The 20,528-nt window shown below is 46.1% G+C and overlaps 1 protein-coding gene across 1 annotated transcript in view; it reads right to left on the reverse strand.

The window, feature by feature from the left end:
- LOC115133115 (cadherin-like and PC-esterase domain-containing protein 1) overlaps positions 1 to 20,528 on the reverse strand; it is a 76,959-nt gene that overhangs the window by 51,454 nt on the left and 4,977 nt on the right. The window contains exons 2-6 of the mRNA XM_029666021.2: positions 11,817 to 11,994; positions 4,589 to 4,686; positions 3,956 to 4,037; positions 1,512 to 1,596; positions 1,214 to 1,370 (exon numbers count right to left, since the gene is read on the reverse strand). Coding sequence (XP_029521881.2) covers positions 1,214 to 1,370; positions 1,512 to 1,596; positions 3,956 to 4,037; positions 4,589 to 4,686; positions 11,817 to 11,994 — 600 coding nt within the window. The remainder of the gene's footprint in view (positions 1 to 1,213; positions 1,371 to 1,511; positions 1,597 to 3,955; positions 4,038 to 4,588; positions 4,687 to 11,816; positions 11,995 to 20,528) is intronic.

The raw sequence follows: 20,528 nt of genomic DNA on the forward strand, positions 1-20,528 counted from the left end.
TTGACATCATGGGAAAATCAAAAGAAATCAGCCAAGACATTAGAAAAAAATTGTAGATCTCCACAAGTCTGGTTCATCTGTGGGAGCAATACCGCTCAGGAAGGAGACGCGTTCTGTCTCCTAGAGATGAACGTACTTTGGTGCGAAAAGTGCAAATCAATCCCAGAACAACAGTAAAGGACCTTGTGAAGATGCTGGAGGAAACAGGTACAAAAGAATCTATTTCCACAGTAAAACGAGTCCCATATCGACAATAACCTGAAAGGCAGCTCAGCAAGGAAAAACGCCATAAAAAAGCCAGACTACGGTTTGCAACTGCACATGGGGACAAAGTTCTTACTTTTTGGAGAAATGTCCTCTGGTTTGATGAAACTGTTTGGCCCTAATGACCATCGTTATGTTTGAAGGAAAAAGGGGGGAGGCTTGCAAGACAAAGAACACCATCCCAAATGTGAAGCACGTGGGTGGCAGCATCATGTTGTGGGGGTGCTTTGCTGCAGGAGGGACTGGTGCACTTCACAAAATAGATGGCATCATGAGGTAGGAAAATTATGTGGATATATTGAAGCAACATCTCAAGACATCAGTCAGGAAGTTAAAGCTTGGTCGCAAATGGAGAATGACCCCAAGCATAATTCCTAAATTGTGGCAAAATGGCTTAAGGACAACAAAGTTAAGGTATTGGAGTGGCCATCACAAAGCCCTGAACTCAATCCTATAGAAAATTTGCGGTCAGAACTGAAAAAGCGTGTGCGAGCAAGGAGGCCTAAAAACCTGACTCAGTTACACCAGCTCTGTCAAGAGGAATGGGCCAAAATTCACCCAACTTATTGTGGGAAGCTTGTGGAAGGGTACCCAAAACGTTTGACCCAAGTTAAACAATTTAAAGGCAATGCTACCAAATACTAATTGAGTGTATGTAAACTTCTGACCCACTGGGATGTGATGAAAGAAATAAAAGCTGAAATAAATAATTATCTCTATTATTATTCTGACATTTCACATTCTTAAAATAAAGTGGTGATCCTAACTGACCTAAGACAGGGAATTCTTACTGGGATTAAATGTCAGGAATTGTGAAAAACTGAGTTTAAATGTATTTGGCTAAGGTGTATGTAAACCTCCGACTTCAGCTGTTTATCACATTGAATATAATGCATTTATAACCCCAGTTACCTGGTGAACAGATTAGATTGATTAGCGTCCTCAGTACCTGTGTGGTGTGGCTGTCCGTGTCTTCATTTGTCCTGACCAGGCCCGTGTGATGAAGGAAGGCTGTGAGCGGCGTTACCGAGGTGACCAGGACATAAACCGTCACCATGGCAAAGAGGCCAGGGCTCACCAAGTTAAGTGTGGTGATAGCTGGGTTCCTAAGGGAAGGGAAAACATCAACATCGATAACATTAGCTAAGAAAATCAAACCCATTTATTTCAACAATAGACCCCTGCACATAATTGAGCTGTCAGTTTCGACTAAGGTAAACATGTTATTACTGGCAAAGTTGACTGACCAATCCCCATGTGCCACATGACGAACATCTCCCAGCTTGGGGAGGGGCGATCCACAGGCAGATGGATTGATGCGTAATACCAGGCCTGAAACAAAACATGGTTACAGAGGATCACACACACAAGTGATGAGAGACAGTAATCTGTGACTAGGGATGACAAAGACGGTTGAATTTATCATCTATCCTATACTGTCACAAGGGGTTGACATCAGGGCCATTATCCGAGGTGGAGTAGAGCAGTTCCTTTTTGCTGAGTTTGCATTCCTTGTGCTGGTTATGAGTTATGAAATAGTAGAGCAGCTGTGTGTGTGTCCTTGCCTAATAAGTGTCAACCCCTGTACATGTTATGCTTTGCATATCAACAGCCCACTGGGCACAGATGTCAATTCAACGTCTAATCCACATTGGTCCAACGTGATTTCCTTGAAATGACGTGGAAACAACGTTGATTCAACCAGTGTGTGCCCAGTGGCAGGGAGTGAGAGTGTGTTGTCATTCTCTGGCACCGTACTACTAATGAAATTTCCCACCGGTGGAAACATGGCGCCAGTAGAGAGAGGGTGTGTGTTCTAAGGCCCAAATCACTATCAGTCCTGGGCATGATCCAAACTCCTCTCACATTCCTCGGACTTAAATCATTGGCCAGAGTAGGATGAACAAAGCACTCAAATTCGAATCCGTTCTACTGGTAATCCACATCCCTCACATACGATATCTGAATCACAATCTAACGTTCAATATTTCCGAGTTCTAATGGAGCTAGACTAAATCCGAAAGACGGAGGAAATCAAACAATACTATATTCCCTGAACCCACACAAGACCCTGAATTAGGCCCAAACCAGGAAACGGACCCCCCTGCCCCTCCTCTCCTCCTGTACCTGGGACATGGCAGTGCTTGTTGGTTGTGCCTGTGTCAGTCAGATTCACTCTGCCGTTTGTAAGATAAATTATGTTCTCAAACAAAGGGTGGGCAGAGACCTGGGTCCTTGTCTAAGGAAGAGGGGTGGGCAGAGACCTGGGTCCTGGTCTAATGAAGAAGGGTGGGCAGAGACCTGAGTCCTGGTCTAAGGAAGGGGGGTGGGCAGAGACCTGAGTCCTGGTCTAAGGAAGAAGGGTGGGCAGAGACCTGGGTCCTGGTCTAAGGAAGAGGGGTGGGCAGAGACCTGTGTCCTGGTCTAAGGAAGAGGGGTGGGCAGAGACCTGTGTCCTGGTCTAAGGAAGAGGGGTGGGCAGAGACCTGAGTCCTGGTCTAAGGAAGAAGGGTGGGCAGAGACCTGGGTCCTGGTCTAAGGAAGAGGGGTGGGCAGAGACCTGTGTCCTGGTCTAAGGAAGAGGGGTGGGCAGAGACCTGGGTCCTGGTCTAAGGAAGAAGGGTGGGCAGAGACCTGGGTCCTGGTCTAAGGAAGAGGGTGGGCAGAGACCTGTGTCCTGGTCTAAGGAAGAGGGGTGGGCAGAGACCTGGGTCCTGGTCTAAGGAAGGGGGGTGGGCAGAGACCTGGGTCCTGGTCTAAGGAAGGGGGGTGGGCAGAGACCTGGGTCCTGGTCTAAGGAAGGGGGGTTGGCAGAGACCTGGGTCCTGGTCTAAGGAAGGGGGGTGGGCAGAGACCTGGATCCTGGTCTAAGGAAGGGGGTGTGGGCAGTCTAAATGACCTGAAGAGGGGCTGCCCCAACCGGGACTGCCCCAATGTCAACATTTGTGTGGGAGACGAGCCAAAAAGAAAGGACAATATTGTTTTAGAAGTTGGAGACAATCTGTTCTGTACAGGGAAGAGAACTCTAAACAAAGAGTAAACCGGTGGAGGAGAACACACAGAGGACCCTCAGTTACTGTCTAAGTCAAGCCCGTTGGTTGTCGTTATCTTCCTTCTGAGATATAATGAGATAAGTGCCCTCCTAACAGAGGACGAATATAAGCAGAGATGCATTGGGTCATTATTAACAACTTTTCTGAACTGATCGTTCTCAGAAAGCAAAATTATAGAGAGAGAGAGCAGGTATGAAAGCCCTGAAACCTTTTGAACAAAACAACCACGCATCTTCTCCAAAATGTATCTTCACCTCATCTACGGTTTCCACTGATACAACTTTAAATAGTACTATAAGTAATTAAATTTATAGAAGTTTATACAATTTATAGAAGTCCTAAAAGTCTAATTACATATGGGTCATTTCCATGAAAACACATCTGTATTTTAAATGTTTGCTAGCATTGGTCCAAATCTCTACCTTAAGGAACTCAAAGAGCTCGCCTGAAAACTAAAGGTTGTCTGGAAACAGGTGATGACTCACCTAGGTCGTGTTCATTAGGGCACACGACAGAAAATGTTTTCAATGTTTCTTATTGGACAAGTCTCCCCGTTTCAGTCAGTTGTCTTCAGTTTGGTGCATAATGAACACGGCCCAGATATCGTGTATCACTCAGCGCTCCACCTGTAGACTCACCTGCTAGCCGGCTGTCTGTCTGGAAGCGACAGAGCCCATCCACATCAGAGAAGGCCCCCACCAGCCCAGGTATCATGTTGACCTGAAGAGATGACAGATGGGATACAGTGGATCCAAAGGCAACAAATTAAAGTTAGTGGACTTGTTTGAAGTTGAGGCCAGAGGACTTAGCCAGGTCCCAGATCTGTTTGTGCTGTCTTGCCCGACTCCTATAGACCATAGTACTAGCAACAAACAGATCTGGGACAAGGCTAAGGATGGTCCTATGCGGTCTGATGTTATAGGATGTTAGTGTTGTAGGAGGGTGTGTAAAGGAGAGAGGGAGACGGGAATGTGATGTTTGTTGTTGGAGGAGTTCACTGTGTGTTTTCCTGTCGTGTTTGAACTGAGATCCACCATCTCAGGACAGAGCCGTTTTCACTGAATTCTCTCTCGGAAGCCGACTTCGTCCTTGCTTCTAAAAATATTTTCTAGAAGAATCTCTGGGTGGATCTGATTTCTACACAACCATCATACCCATGTCGGTCAACAATCCGACATGGGGTAACATTCCCACACAGGTCACCAATGTCCCCGTATGAGACGACTTTCCAGTTGAGCATTCCCGTACAGTGTGTGTGTAGCTGGTCTCACCCTCTGATGGGGCTGCAGATGGGAGAAGGACACTTTCCTCAGGCAACTCTTCTCTGAACCGCTCAGACACACCAACACACTCCACTCCACACTGCCACCTGGGAGAGAGGGAAATGAGAGGGAGCAGATAAAAGTAAGCATCTTGTACAAATAAATGAAGCTTTGGAACCATACCAAATACGCTGCTCCAACTGTGTGAGGTAGAGAGAGAGAGAGAGAGAGAGAGAGAGAGAGAGAGAGAGAGAGAGAGACAGAGAGACAGAGAGACAGAGAAATAGAGAGAGCGGCAGAGAGAGAGAGAGAGAGAGAGAGAGAGAGAGAGGTAGAGAGAGAGAGAGAGAGAGAGGTAGAGAGAGAGAGAGAGGTAGAGAGAGAGAGAGAGAGAGAGAGAGAGAGAGAGAGAGAGAGAGAGAGAGACAGAGACAGAGAAATAGAGAGAGCGGCAGAGAGAGAGAGAGAGAGAGAGAGGTAGAGAGAGAGAGAGAGGTAGAGAGAGAGAGGTAGAGAGAGAGAGAGAGAGAGAGAGAGAGAGAGACAGACAGACAGACAGACAGACAGACAGACAGACAGACAGACAGACAGACAGACAGACAGACAGACAGACAGACAGACAGACAGAGAAAGACAGAGAAAGACAGAGAAATACAGAGAGAGGTAGAGAGAAACGGAAATAACAGAAATTGAGAGAGAGAGAGCGAGAGAAACATCTGGTAGCGATTGTACAGCCAGTATTTGGAGAGGAGAGGAAACGTGGTGTTTTTGACTAGAACCATGGCTGTTTTGGTCTCACTGTTCTGAAGCATTGAGAATAGGAGGAAGTGACTTAACAGCAATTATGGCAGCCTAGAGATGAATGGATAGCAAGAACCTTACCTTTGTGTGTATGTGTGTGTGTGTGTGTGTGTGTGTGTGTGTGTGTGTGTGTGTGTGTGTGTATGTATACACACACACACACACACACACACATACATGCACACCTACACATGAGTCTGTATACAGAGAGAGATTAAGTGTGTGTAGTGTTCTTTGTAACCTATAATCATTGCTTTCAGGTCTTGCAACAGCTCCCATATCAGCCTGCCATTGGTCTGAGTTGACCCTGATACAGCCCAGAGCCCCAGACCTTCAGAACAGCATGCACACACACACACACACACACACACACACACGGATAGTCCATAGGTACAAAAGCCTGGACAGCAATTCCTGGAGTTGTTAGTTGGTAGTAAATTTGATTCATTCAATAGAAAATTGGGTGCTGCCATAGAGTTACATTAGAAGTGCCCATCCAAGAAGGCTCAAGGTCATTGGCCTCAAGATAAAATGACGTCAAATCATGTTATATCTACCGTAGCTTTGATTGGACTCATCATGTCAACATCCTACTTTCAGAATCTTAGCTATGAATCATGAATCAAGTTGACAATCTACTGGCAACTCCTTTTCAATCCTTGTCAAATGAAGATAAATAACAAAGGTAAATTATAGATAAAATGGATTGTTGATCATCGGCCACTGGAAATAAACATTACACAACAAGTTGGAAATCGCAAATTTTTAACAATGAGTGGTTTGGAAGGAATCCGTGGCTAACTGCAAGAATTGCAAAGCAATCACTGGCCTGATATTCAGTGGATTGGGTGCATGGTCCAAGTCTGGGTTTAAGGGTCTCTCTTTCAAGCATAAAAGGATAAACATTCAACATTGGCCATGCTGTCAATCCACCATGGCTTCTGCCGCGCTCAAAACAACTGGAAACTCAGAACTGAGAAATCTCAGACTTAAAGACAATAGGGAACTCGTGAAAAAAAACTAGCTCCGACTGGGAAAATACGTTTTGAACGGTCATCCAACTCGCAATTCCAAGTCAGGAACTCGGGCCTCTATCTAGAGTTCCGACCTGAAGATCACTGACGTCATGATTCGACCTTGTTTTTTTCAGAGTCCCCAGTTGTCTTGAAAGCACCATAAATCCAGAGATGCCAGACATTGATGACAAAAATTTGTCACGAAAGACCGCCGCACCATCTGGGCACAAGTGGGCCACCAAGTGGGCACAACAAGGTGAGTCCAAAATGATGTCTTGTATGCTGCTGCATAAATTATGTAATATGCCAGGGAGATATGTATACTGTAGCTAAGTAATAAACTCAGCAAAAAAAGAAATGTCCTCTCACTGTCAACTGTGTTTATTTTCAGCAAACTTAACATGTGTAAATATTTGTATGAACATAACAAGATTCAACAACTGAGACATGAACTGAACAAGTTCCACAGACATGTGACTAACAGAAATTGAATAATGTGTTCCTGAACAAAGGAAGGGTCAAAATCAAAAGTAACGGTCAGTATCTGGTGTGGCCACCAGCTGCGTTAAGTACTGCAGTGCATCTCCTCCTCATGGACTGCACCAGATTTGAGAGTTCTTGCTGTGAGATGTTACCCCACTCTTCCATCAAGGCACCTGCAAGTTCCCGGACATTTCTGGGGGCAATGGCCCTAGCCCTCACCCTCCGATCCAACAGGTCCCAGATGTGCTCAATGGGATTGAGATCTGGGCTCTTCGCTGGCCATGGCAGAACACTGACATTCCTGTCTTGCAGGAAATCACACACAGAACGAGCAGTATGGCTGGTGGCATTGTCATGCTGGAGGGTCATGTCAGGATGAGCCTGCAGGAAGGGTACCACATGAGGGAGGAGGATGTCTTCCCTATAACGCACAGCATTGAGATTGCCTGCAATGACACCAAGCTCAGTCCGATGATGCTGTGACACACTGCCCCAGACCATGACGGACCTTCCACCTCCAAATCGATCCCGCTCCAGAGTACAGGCCTCGGTGTAACGCTCATTCCTTCGATGATAAACACAAACCCAGTCATCACCCCTGGTGAGACAAAACCGCGACTCGTCAGTGAAGAGCACTTTTTGCCAGTCCTGTCTGGTCCAGCGATGGTGGGTTTGTGCCCATAGACGACATTGTTGCCGATGATGTCTGGTGAGGACCTGCCTTACAACAAGCCTACAAGCCCTCAGTCCAGCCTCTCTCAGCTTTTTGTGGACAGTCTGAGCATTGATGGAGGAATTGTGCATTCCTGGTGTAACTCAGGCAGTTATTGTTGCCATCCTGTACCTGTCCCGCAGGTGTGATGTTCGGATGTACAGATCCTGTGCAGGTGTTGTTACACGTGGTCTGCCACTGCGAGGATGATCGGCTGTCCGTCCCTTCTCCCTGTAGCTCTGTCTTAGGCGTCTCACAGTACTGACTTTGTAATTTATTGCCCCGGCCACATCTGCAGTCCTCATGCCTCCTTGCAGCATGCCTAAGGCACGTTCACGCAGATGAGCAGGAACCCTGGGCTTCTTTCTGTTGATGTTTTTCAGTCAGTAGAAAGGCCTCTTTAGTGTCCTACGTTTTCATAACTGTGACCTTAATTTCTTACCATCTATAAGCTTTTAGTGTCTTAACGATTGTTCCCCAGGTGCATGTTAATTAATTGTTTATGGTTCATTGAACAAGCATGGGAAACAGTGTTTAAACCCTTTACAATGAAGATCTGTGACGTTATTTGGATATTTATGAATTACCTTTGAAAGACAGGGTCCTGACAAAGGGACGTTTCTTTTTTTGCTGAGTTTACTAAGTGTACGTTGTGTAGTAAGCTGTTAGTAGCCCATGTGCCTAACTCTAATAATTTGCTCCCTTTTCCCCTCATAACTTAGCCTACTGTTCTGACTTGCTGGTGCACATTTAGTCTATAGCCTGTTTTAGAAAAATGTCATCATTTAATATTGTAAGAGCTTTCATTGTCTGCTTATATGTTCCCTTTATTTACCTTACGGTTCTGACTTGGTGTACAGGAGAATACTGTAAGAACGGCCCATGTTCTGAATTCTGTCACTGTACAATTCAAAAGTGCTCAACAAATAGTTATATTGACTACATCAGTCCTAGTTCGCTCTTTAATGTCTTTATCAAAATCAAGGGTTGCCTCTTATCTGCTCGTAGTCTCCTTTTACAATAGTTTGTACATCTCAATTATCAGTAGCAACCCATTTTTTTAAAGCAAGTCAGCCATATCAGCTATGTTTTTTTAAAAGGCAGTAAATTATGCTGAATTAACTTTTTCGCTGCCAGACAGTTCTCTGCTGATAGCCAGGTGTAGTGGTGGTAAGGTGTTGCGACTGGTGGTGGTGGGGTGGGGTTGGGGCGGGGTATTTTTCCCCACCAAGATGTACATGCTAAAATCACCACTGCCAATAGAATGTCATCTTTTGGACAATGGGGGAAAGTAGATTGACATCGGCTAGTGCTTTTGCTGTTCGTTACTCATCTTATTGGCTGACGAAAAGTAAATGTGGACACTTCTAACATTTTCAATATGCGCCTCGGAATTTGATAAGAAGGACACTGCATCTCCAATATGTCGGTCTTCACTTGTAGCCTACTTTGGTGCTGCGATGCCTGTGAGAAGGATCCGTTCACGGGCATTGACTAATAAGAATTTAGATATCTGAGAGAGCACGTGAGTGAGAGGTGCTTCAGAGTAGGCTACGGTGATTGGCAGCCGGGAGAAGGGAATTATAATTATTATATTCAGCCCAAGGGCACAACGGCCAAATTGGTCGCAAGGGATACATTTTCTTAGAGGGCATTACTGCCTAACAAGGGGGCATCAACAGCCATGGCCGCCGATGCCATCAGAGAATTTGAGCCCTGACACACAAGCACGAACAGTCTGCTGGGAGACTGAAAAGGCCCTCAGAGAAAACAACAACAGTAACTGTAAATGCCAATCTCTGTCTCTCTGTTTGGGTTGGCTTGAGTAAACAGGAAATGATTGGCTCCCTCTAATCTGATGCATTCGAGCCAATAAGAGACTAACACAATTAGGGCTCATCAAATTAAAGATCTCGACTCTTTCTTCCAGGAACCCTACCCTTTCATTCCAGTACACTCCAGTTTTTAGGCCCTGATGTAGATCAGACAAATCCATTATATGGGAGACAAGGATGAAATCTTCTGTCACACACGTAGCATACCTTGGCAATGACACAGGCAGTGTCCCAACACTGTTAAATGGCTCAATTCCTTGTCTCCTCCACAAGAAAAGGCCACCCCTGCTAATGACACAGGCATTTCCCAATACTCTTAAACATTCCCCATTCCTTGTCTCCTCTTTCCATCATAAATACGCACACGTGCAAGGACTGAATATGATGCTTTTATGGGACACTTTTAGGACACAGTCCTAAAGACATTTACCAGGCCCATGCTATTCAGTTTCTGGGCTGGTAAAGTCATTAAGGGTGTTGCTGTTTACCTAACGACTTGCTGGGTTCTTTGATCAGGGTGACCAGAGCCCCAGTGAGGTCTACAGGCTGACCTGTCAATCATCCCACTGATGGGGTGAGTGACAGCTGGGCGTTCTGACACACAAAGCCTGACCCCTGCGACCTGGCGATTACTTTCCTCTTGATAGTAAACCCCAGAAGACACACACACACAGACATAACACACATACTTAGAGGCACATGCACACATAACTGTCTGCACACATAACTGTCTGCACACACACACAAACACATAAGTAATCCTTGGGACTAGTCTTACTAGTGGAGCCATGATTTAGGACCCTGAATGACAAGGGTAGTTTAAACATCTGGTCTCCTATAAGTGTCCCTCTCTATCGCTCTCTCCCCCTCTGCCTTCCAGCTGAACTAGCCACATGGTATTTCTATGCTGAGCTCCAAGGATTTTCCAGTAGCGTCCTTCACTGGGTCACTGGAATACCATTCTCATTTTCCTACCCCATACACACTCACACAGCCTGGGCCAGACAGAGGGAGAGATTACAGAAAAAGTCTTAAAATAAGACAAGAAGGAAATCTTGCCTTATTCATCTGTCTTTTTCTGCAATCCATCAATCTTATTTTGTCTGACTGGGATGGGTGTGTACAGTCGAAGGCGGTGTGGGGAGAAGGGGAGCGGGGCGGGGGTAGTGAGCCCTAAAAAGGACAGTAAAGGACAGTAAACCCAGCAGGGGGTGCAGACCAGGCTCTGTAGCTGTTAACCCTTTAACCTCTTCCCACCTGCCTGGCCAGAGCAGCAGGCCTCTCTCGAACACACACACACACCTCTGTTAACCCTTTAACCTCTTCCCACCTGCCTGGCCAGAGCAGCAGGCCTCTCTCACACACACACACCTCTGTTAACCCTTTAACCTCTTCCCACCTGCCTGGCCAGAGCAGCAGGCCTCTCTCACACACACACACCTCTGTTAACCCTTTAACCTCTTCCCACCTGCCTGGCCAGAGCAGCAGGCCTCTCACACACACACACCTCTGTTAACCCTTTAACCTCTTCCCACCTGCCTGGCCAGAGCAGCAGGCCTCTCTCTCACACACACACCTCTGTTAACCCTTTAACCTCTTCCCACCTGCCTGGCCAGAGCAGCAGGCCTCTCTCACACACACACACCTCTGTTAACCCTTTAACCTCTTCCCACCTGCCTGGCCAGAGCAGCAGGCCTCTCTCACACACACACACCTCTGTTAACCCTTTAACCTCTTCCCACCTGCCTGGCCAGAGCAGCAGGCCTCTCTCACACACACACACACCTCTGTTAACCCTTTAACCTCTTCCCACCTGCCTGGCCAGAGCAGCAGGCCTCTCTCACACACACACACCTCTGTTAACCCTTTAACCTCTTCCCACCTGCCTGGCCAGAGCAGCAGGCCTCTCTCTCACACACACACCTCTGTTAACCCTGCTCTAATGCCTGTGTCTGTACGTTATGAGTGACTGGAATACGGCTGTGCGAGTGTGTGGGTATATGCACGCAAGTCACTTGCCTGAGGACAAATAACTAGTGAATGAAGCCATTGTGTGTATACTTCCTTTCTCCTCACTTGACGAGGTGAAGCACATGTACATGGAATAAGTGAATAATGGATTGTTTGTGTATGTGTGCAGGAACAGACTGTACCGTACAATATACTATTTATCTATCAGCTTCTACCTCTCTGGGACCCTTTCCACCCATTCCTTGCCTCTCATCCCTCTCCATGCTCCCTCCCTCCCTCTCTGCTTCCCTCCCTCCCTCCCTTTTCTCAGTGCTAGCCGATGCTGTTGAAAAACGTTTCCCTTCACCCTCCTTCCTTCCTTCCCTCCCTTCCTCCCTCCCTCCCTCACCTCCATCCCTCCCTCCCTCCCCCCATCTCACCGTTGTCGTGTCTCAGGGCGGTGTTGGTCTCGGCGTATCGGGACAGGCTGACCTCGTAGCCTCGCTGCTCCAGGATCCGCTGGAACAGCTGGACCTCTGTATCCGCGGCTACGTGCTGACCCGTCAACACGATGGCCCGCGTGACCTGCCCGGCCCGGTTCTGATTGGACCCCTTGACCTGAGGAAGAGGGGGGAGGGATGTTCAATATCGACATATAGAGAGGTCACTCCAACAACCAACAGCATTGCTGTATATTTATATGCAATACAAACAAAGACCGTACAGACAGTACATAATGCCAAAAGTGATCATTTCCTGGCAGTTCATATGGAACTATTTCAAATTTTAATCCTATTTGTATTTTTTTTTAAATTATCACACCTTTATTTAACTAGGCAAGTCAGTTAAGAACAAATTCTTATTTACAATGACGGCCTACCTCGGCTAAACCCTAACGATGCTGGGCCAATTGTGTGCCACCCTATGGGACTCCCAATCACGGCCGGTTGTGATACAGCCTGGAATCGAACCAGGGTCTGTAGTGACGCCTCTAGCACGGAGATTCAGTGCCTTAGAAGCTGCGCCACTCGGGATCCAGAATGTATTACCGGCACTTAAACAATGCCCCCATAAACGATTGAAAAGGGCATCAAAACAGTGAACAGAACAACCCTATAGCACTAGGGAGTAGAGCCTGAGCCAAACAAGCTTATACCCTTAGCGAGTGAGAGAGAAACCAGTTGTGAATGATTAGGCTGACAGAGACATATGAAAGCTATGTAGCTGCTCAGCTCGCTCTGTTTACACAACTCTGGGCTGGATAAGCTGGATAAGGATAGCAGCAGGATCAAACTGTGATGGCTGGGGCAGGGGTGAAGGTAGGGAGGGGAGGGGAGATGGAGGGTAGGAGAGAGAGAGAAAAAGTTAATCTCCTTTGGTAAGGAGAGGGAGGGCAGTTTTTACTATATCATTTCTGAAGTAGAGGGACCTTTCTTTCAGAACTGTTCGCCCCTCCCTCTCCGTTGCCTGCTCATTCATTTGTCTCTCTATCAGTCTCTCTCTCTCTTATCCCTTTCTCCTTTTCCTTTGAATCTCGCTCTCCATTTGTCTCCCCCCTCTCTCTCTCTCTTACCCTTCTCCCTTTAAATCACTCTCTCCAGTCTTTCTGTCTCTCTCGCTCTCCATTCGTCTCCCCTCTCTCTCTCTCTTACCCTTCTCCCTTTAAATCACTCTCTCCAGTCTCTCTCTCTCCATACCATTCCTCTCCAGTCTCTCTATATTCTCTCTGTCGTTCCTATGGAACGAGGCCTATGGTGGCGTGGCCTGTAAACGTTTCCATCTGGGAGCTGCAGGCCACATCAGGGGGAACGTCACAAGACCCCCATAACTACAACGAGTTGCTCTACCCTCCCATCTCCCTCCAACCAGCTCCACAGAATCCTTTCCACCCTCTAATACACCCACAGCCCCATTCTCTCTCCACCTTCCAATACTTACACTCCACCTTTCCATCCTCTCTTCCCCCAGATACTAATCTCAAACATGCAAATATTCCACAGTGCTCATCCTGCTGGCTCCCTGCCTGCCAAGCCGCCATGGCCCAGTTCAAACACAAACATAATTATTTCATTAGGAGATTCCCCAAATTGGGATCCTAGGCCTAGAACTCTTTTTGTGTTCTTTCATTTTTCTTCCTCTCCCTCGTTCCCTTTCTCCCTGAGTAATAACAAATACACTCCATCACCCCTTCCTCCTCCACTCTTCTTCCTCCAGCAAGGAAGGAGCGAGTTTACAGTTGGCCCATAACACAGAGTGAAATATTAGAATAATATTACTTTAATAAGCGGGGAATCGAATCAAGGTGTTTATACAACAGAGGCAATCCTCTGAACAGCGCACCTTCAATATAATCCGTAGCCGAGAGGGACTCATATTAAACACACTCATAAACAGTTTATTTGGCAGAGTGAGGGAGAACCACTGCTGGGGAAATTATGTTTGTATTGATTAAACTGTTTTGGTATACACAGCACACAGCCGCGAGCTCAGGTTTACCGAGGAAATTGCTTCCACTTTTTCATTTGGTAACTGATTTGATGAGCAAAGAAGTTTGTATCAATACTGCATAATGTGTTGTGTTGTGTGTTGTGTTGTGAATACAGCCAATTTATGATGTATTCATGTTAAGTTTACCAATGGTTAACAAACTATTTACTAATGGTTTATAATGAGTTTACAAGCAGCCCTTAAAATTAAGAGTTCTCCATGTTTTCTAAAATGACCTCATCTGCCAGTGCTGACATCACCAACGAGAAAAAAAAGATGGACCCCGCTCCTCATCCCCATGACGACCCTGTGATGGACAGTGGAGCCCCTCTAGCTGTCAGAGGGGCAGTAGCATTGAGTATACAGTATCTGGTATGTGTTCTGCTGATACTGAATCCCAGTATCCCACATTTAGTCGTATATTAATAGACCTGCTATCGTTAACAGTCCTGGCTGACTGGGCCCGACCTATGATTCTTCCCAACAGGTCACGCTCTCTGGTCCTTCCACCCCGTGGCAACCCTCTGGCCATAGCTGCGGGAAGTAGGGGTGCTGAGGGTGCTGCAGCACCCCCTGAAAAATCAGAACTTAAAAATTGTGGCACCAAAATGTACAGCAAACCCTCCCTGAAACTACTTCTAGTGGCTATGCCCCTGACACTCCCTTGGCAACCGCTCTGATGCTAGCAGACATATGGTTACGGTAAACATCTTCACCTTAACCCGTCGTTCCAGTCCAGATGATGAAGACCCATACACACAGTACGTGAACATAATACCTAACCAATTGTGACACTAAACTTGACCCCAAACCACAAGACGTCAACATCATCCCCCAAATACATTACTCAATACAGTTTACTGGCTTGAATATGACGTACAGCCAAGTTATGCCCCACATTCTCTGCCACCCCTGCTGAAATATGAACGCAACAGAGTGATGTGATGTCACAGCAGTGTTTTTGGATGGTCACATGTGAACTGGGTGGTGCTCTGCTCTGGGTTGGTTTCCAGACACAGTTCTCTACAGTTTCTACAACACACCATTTCTAAGCAAAACAAGACAGATGTATCACTTTAACCCCAACCTTCTACCACAATAGTAACTACACTGACACTGTTAGTAAATATGGGGAAAGACAGCTTTCAATGGACTGAAAGTACTACAATATTTATGAGTGACTCACATGATCTCAGCAGCCCATACAAATCAAAGTGTTTCCATACGACAGTGAAAAGTCAACCCACATAAATCTCCCCTGGGTTCACTTCACATGCCACATCCAGTGTGTGATAGTTAGCCCTCTAAGGTGGGTCTGTTAACCGTGTGCTATAATGACCATGTTTCCCTCCATCCGTGGAGAGACGGAGGAATGCAGAGGGTTAATGGGCCTTGCACTCGTTTAGAAGGAAAATACATGTGTGAAAGTTTAGCTGTCTGGGGACAGGGAGGGGAGAGATAGGGAGAGAGGAAGAGAGGGAGAGGTTGCGAATTAGGGGACAGGAGGGTGAGCCAAAAGGAGAAAGGCCTGTTTGTGTGAGACTGTTGGGGAGTCTAGAGAGGCCGGGGCTGGCTGTATAAGCCCTGGTTCTGGCCCTGTCTATGTGTTAGTATTCATCTGGCTCTGTAGGGCCTGTTTGGTCATGCACTACCATGCTGCTTCTCTCCTTGGTTACTGGTGAAGGATCTGCCATGGAGGCTTTTCTTCTGTTCTCTACTTCTCTCTTTTATTCTCACAGTCATTCTCTCCCTGCCTCCATTTCTCATCCCTCACTCTTTTCTTCCTCCACTCCCTCTGACCCTCTCAAAATATCCATCTGAGCCCTTCATCGCCCCATCTTTCTGGCTCGCTTTCCCACTCTCTCCTTCCATCCCTAACCTTCTCTCTCGGTGACAGGATGTGGCTTAGTCTTACCACTGGCTCCATGGGTAGAGTTCAGTGTGTCTCAGAGGCCCAGGGTTATAAATACTCCCATCTCAGCCATGCACACAGAGACAGACAGAGAAACAGATATACAGCCCACTGGCAATGTATAGACACCCATTCCATGACTCATATCACCCAGTCACATCCAAGGCCAAACACCCATATTGAGGGGGTCTGCAAAATGCATATCGCCCTATCCCATATAAGTCGCATTCAGTACATCGAGTAAGACATCTTGTTCTAAGTTGAGAACAGTCAAAACAATTCAGAAAGTCATCATTCAATCACAACAAATGTGCATTTTACATACGCAAATATGTAGTTAAACATAACAGAAAGCTAATGCACACATCAGACAGGTGGGGCGAGCTGTCTAAAATAATCTCCAGACTTCCAAGTCTTTGTCTCCATCCTTCCTCAATACAGTTAATATGGTGCAGGTGTCTCCATCCTTCCTCAGTACAGTAATATGGTGCAGGTCTCTCCATCCTTCCTCAGTACAGTAATATGGTGCATGTCTCTCCATCCTTCCTCAGTACAGTAATATGGTGCAGGTCTCTCCATCCTTCCTCAGTACAGTAATATGGTGCAGGTGTCTCCATCCTTCCTCAGTACAGTAATATGGTGCAGGTCTCTCCATCCTTCCTCAGTACAGTAATATGGTGCAGGTCTCTCCATCCTTCCTCAGTACAGTAATATGGTGCAGGTCTCTCCATCCTTCCTCAGTACAGTAATATGGTGCAGGTCTCTCCATACTTCCTCAGTACAGTAATATGGTGCAGGTGTCTCCATCCTTCCTCAGTACAGTAATATGGTGCAGGTCTCTCCATCCTTCCTCAGTACAGTAATATGGTGCAGGTCTCTCCATCCTTCCTCAGTACAGTAATATGGTGCCGGTGCCTCCATCCTTCCTCAGTACAGTAATATGGTGCAGGTGTCTCCATCCTTCCTCAGTACAGTAATAAGGTGCAGGTGTCTCCATCCTTCCTCAGTACAGTAATATGGTGCAGGTGTCTCCATCCTTCCTCAGTACAGTAATATGGTGCAGGTGCCTCCATCCTTCCTCAGTACAGTAATATGGTGCAGGTGTCTCCATCCTTCCTCAGTACAGTAATATGGTACAGGTGTCTCCATCCTTCCTCAGTACAGTAATATGGTGCAGGTCTCTCCATCCTTCCTCAGTACAGTAATATGGTGCAGGTATCTCCATCCTTCCTCAGTACAGTAATATGGTGCAGGTCTCTCCATCCTTCCTCAGTACAGTAATATGGTGCAGGTCTCTCCATACTTCCTCAGTACAGTAATATGGTGCAGGTGTCTCCATCCTTCCTCAGTACAGTAATATGGTGCAGGTCTCTCCATCCTTCCTCAGTACAGTAATATGGTGCCGGTCTCTCCATCCTTCCTCAGTACAGTAATATGATGCAGGTCTCTCCATCCTTCCTCAGTACAGTAATATGGTGCAGGTGTCTCCATCCTTCCTCAGTACAGTAATATGGTGCAGGTCTCTCCATCCTTCCTCAGTACAGTAATATGGTGCCGGTGCCTCCATCCTTCCTCAGTACAGTAATATGGTGCAGGTGTCTCCATCCTTCCTCAGTACAGTAATAAGGTGCAGGTGTCTCCATCCTTCCTCAGTACAGTAATATGGTGCAGGTGTCTCCATCCTTCCTCAGTACAGTAATATGGTGCAGGTGCCTCCATCCTTCCTCAGTACAGTAATATGGTGCAGGTGTCTCCATCCTTCCTCAGTACAGTAATATGGTGCAGGTGTCTCCATCCTTCCTCAGTACAGTAATATGGTGCAGGTCTCTCCATCCTTCCTCAGTACAGTAATATGGTGCAGGTGTCTCCATCCTTCCTCAGTACAGTAATATGGTGCAGGTCTCTCCATCCTTCCTCAGTACAGTAATATGGTGCAGGTGTCTCCATCCTTCCTCAGTACAGTAATATGGTGCAGGTGTCTCCATCCTTCCTCAGTACAGTAATATGGTGCAGGTCTCTCCATCCTTCCTCAGTACAGTAATATGGTGCAGGTGTCTCCATCCTTCCTCAGTACAGTAATATGGTGCAGGTGTCTCCATCCTTCCTCAGTACAGTAATATGGTGCAGGTGTCTCCATCCTTCCTCAGTACAGTAATATGGTGCAGGTGTCTCCATCCTTCCTCAGTACAGTAATATGGTGCAGGTGTCTCCTAGTCTTCTATCAGTATCATCAACTGAAGAGTTTCCTTCATATGCTACCACTTCTATTGCTGCTAGCAGTTCATTCAATTTCGATTACTCATCATTTAGAAAAGGATACCAAGTAGAGGACTAATTTTTTATTTATTTTTATTTCACCTTTATTTAACCAGGTAGGCTAGTTCTCATTTGCAACTGCGACCTGGCCAAGATAAAGAGTAGCAATTCGACACATACAACAACACAGAGTTACACATGTAATAAACAAAACATACAGTCAATAATAAAGTAGAACAAAATAAAACAAAGTCTATATACAGTGAGTGCAAATGAGGTAAGTTAAGGAAATAAATAGGCCATGGTGGCGAAGTAATTACAATATAGCAATTAAACACTGGAATGGTAGATCGGCAGAAGATGAATGTGCAGGTAGAGATACTGGGGTGCAAAGAAGCAAAATAAATAAATATATACCAGTATGGGGATGAGGTAGGTAGATAGATGGGCTGTTTACAGATAGGCTAAGTACAGGTGCAGTGATCTGTACACTGCTCTGACAGCTGGTGCTTAAAGCTTGTGAGGGAGATGTGAGTCTCCAGCTTCAGAAATGTTTGCAATTCGTTCCAGTCATGGGCATCAGAGAACTGGAAGGAAAGACGACCAAAGGATGAATTGGCTTTGGGGGTGACCAGTGAGATATAACTGCTGGAGCGCGTGCTACGAGTGGGTGCTGCTATGGTGACCAGTGAGCTGAGATAAGGCGGGGCTTTACCTAGCAGAGACTTGTAGATAACCTGTAGCCAGTGGATTTGGCGACGAGTGTGAAGCGAGGGCCAACCAACGAGAGCGTACAGGTCGCAATGGTGGGTAGTGTATGGGGCTTTGGAGACAAAACGGATGGCACTGTGATAGACTGCATCCAGTTTGTTGAGTAGAGTGTTGGAGGCTATTTTATAGATGACATCACCGAAGTCGAGGATTGGTAGGATGGTCAGTTTTACGAGGGTATGTTTGGCAGCATGAGTGAAAGATGCTTTGTTGCGATATAGGAAGCCGATTCTAGATTTAATTTTGGATTGGAGATGCTTAATGTGAGTCTGGAAGGAGAGTTTACAGTCTAACCAGACACCCAGGTATTTGTAGTTGTCCACGTATTCTAAGTCAGAGCCGTCCAGAGTAGTGATGCTGGACTGGCGAGCAGGTGTCGGCAGCGATCGATTGAAAAGCATGCATTTAGTTTTACTTGTGTTTAAGAGCAGTTGGAGGCCATGGAAGGAGAGTTGTATGGCATTGAAGCTCGTCTGGAGGTTAGTTAACACAGTGTCCAAGGGGGGGGGCAGAAGTATACAGAATGGTGTTGTCTGCGAAGAGGTGGATCAGAGAATCACCAGCAGCAAGAGCAACATCATTGATGTATACAGAAATAAGAGTCGGCCCGAGAATTGAACCCTGTGGCACACCCATAGAGACTGGCAGAGGTCCAGACAACAGGCCCTCCGATTTGACACACTGAACTCTATCAGAGAAGTTGTTGGTAAACCAAGCGAGGCAATCATTTGAGAAACCAAGGATGTCGAGTGTGCCAATAAGAATGTTGTGATTGACAGAGTCAAAAGCCTTGGCCAGGTCGATGAATACGGCTGCACAGTAATGTCTCTTATCGAAATTAACAGTATTGGGACCCAGCCATTAGAGTACACCAGGGGAGGCTCCACAGAGGAGGAAGGACCATCCTCCTCAGTGAATTTCATAAAATGTTTAATTGTTAAACACTTAAAGTTATTTTTGTTAAAACTATACTAAATATAATCACGTTACCAAATAATATATTAAAACACTATTTAGCAATATAGGTCTACAGTAGCCTCAACAGCACTCAGGGTAGCACCACGGTGTAGCCGGAGGACAGCTAGCTTCTGTCCTCGTCTTGGTACATTAACTTCAATACAAAACCTTGGAGGCTCATGGTTCTCACCCCCTTCTATAGACTTACACAATAATTGGGACAACTTCCGGAGGACGTCCTACAACCTATCAGAGCTGTTGCAACATGAACTGACATGTTGTCCACCCAATCAAAGGGTCAGATAATTAATCTAGTACTGAAAGCATAAGCTACAGCTAGCGAGCCATGCAGTATATAAGTCGTTGACTCAAAGAGAGAGAAAGACAATTGTTGAACAGTTTTGAACAAATGAATTTCCTCCAAAATGAAGGAGAAGCAAGAGAGAAATAGAGAGATTGTCATCTAATTTTTTTTTAAAGTTTCACTTACTTTGTTAGCAAATGCAGCTAGCTAGTTTAGCCAACACAAACACCTTGTTCAAATAGGGGGATGCTATGTTAGTTAGCTGATTATGACTATTCAACACAACACTGGAACTCTTCCAAGTCAACATAAGCTTTTGGTTTTACACATTTTTTGCCATCGGGGCCTGCCGGTGTAAATGCTAAACTGTTTACTGACTGTACACTGGAACGTTACTGCATGATTGTAGCAGGTTTACTAACACGTTAGTTATATTAGCTATGTTGACTATGAAGTTAATATGGT

This window comes from Oncorhynchus nerka, unplaced genomic scaffold (genome assembly GCF_034236695.1).
Source record: "Oncorhynchus nerka isolate Pitt River unplaced genomic scaffold, Oner_Uvic_2.0 unplaced_scaffold_21___fragment_6___debris, whole genome shotgun sequence".
Lineage (NCBI taxonomy): Eukaryota > Metazoa > Chordata > Actinopteri > Salmoniformes > Salmonidae > Oncorhynchus > Oncorhynchus nerka.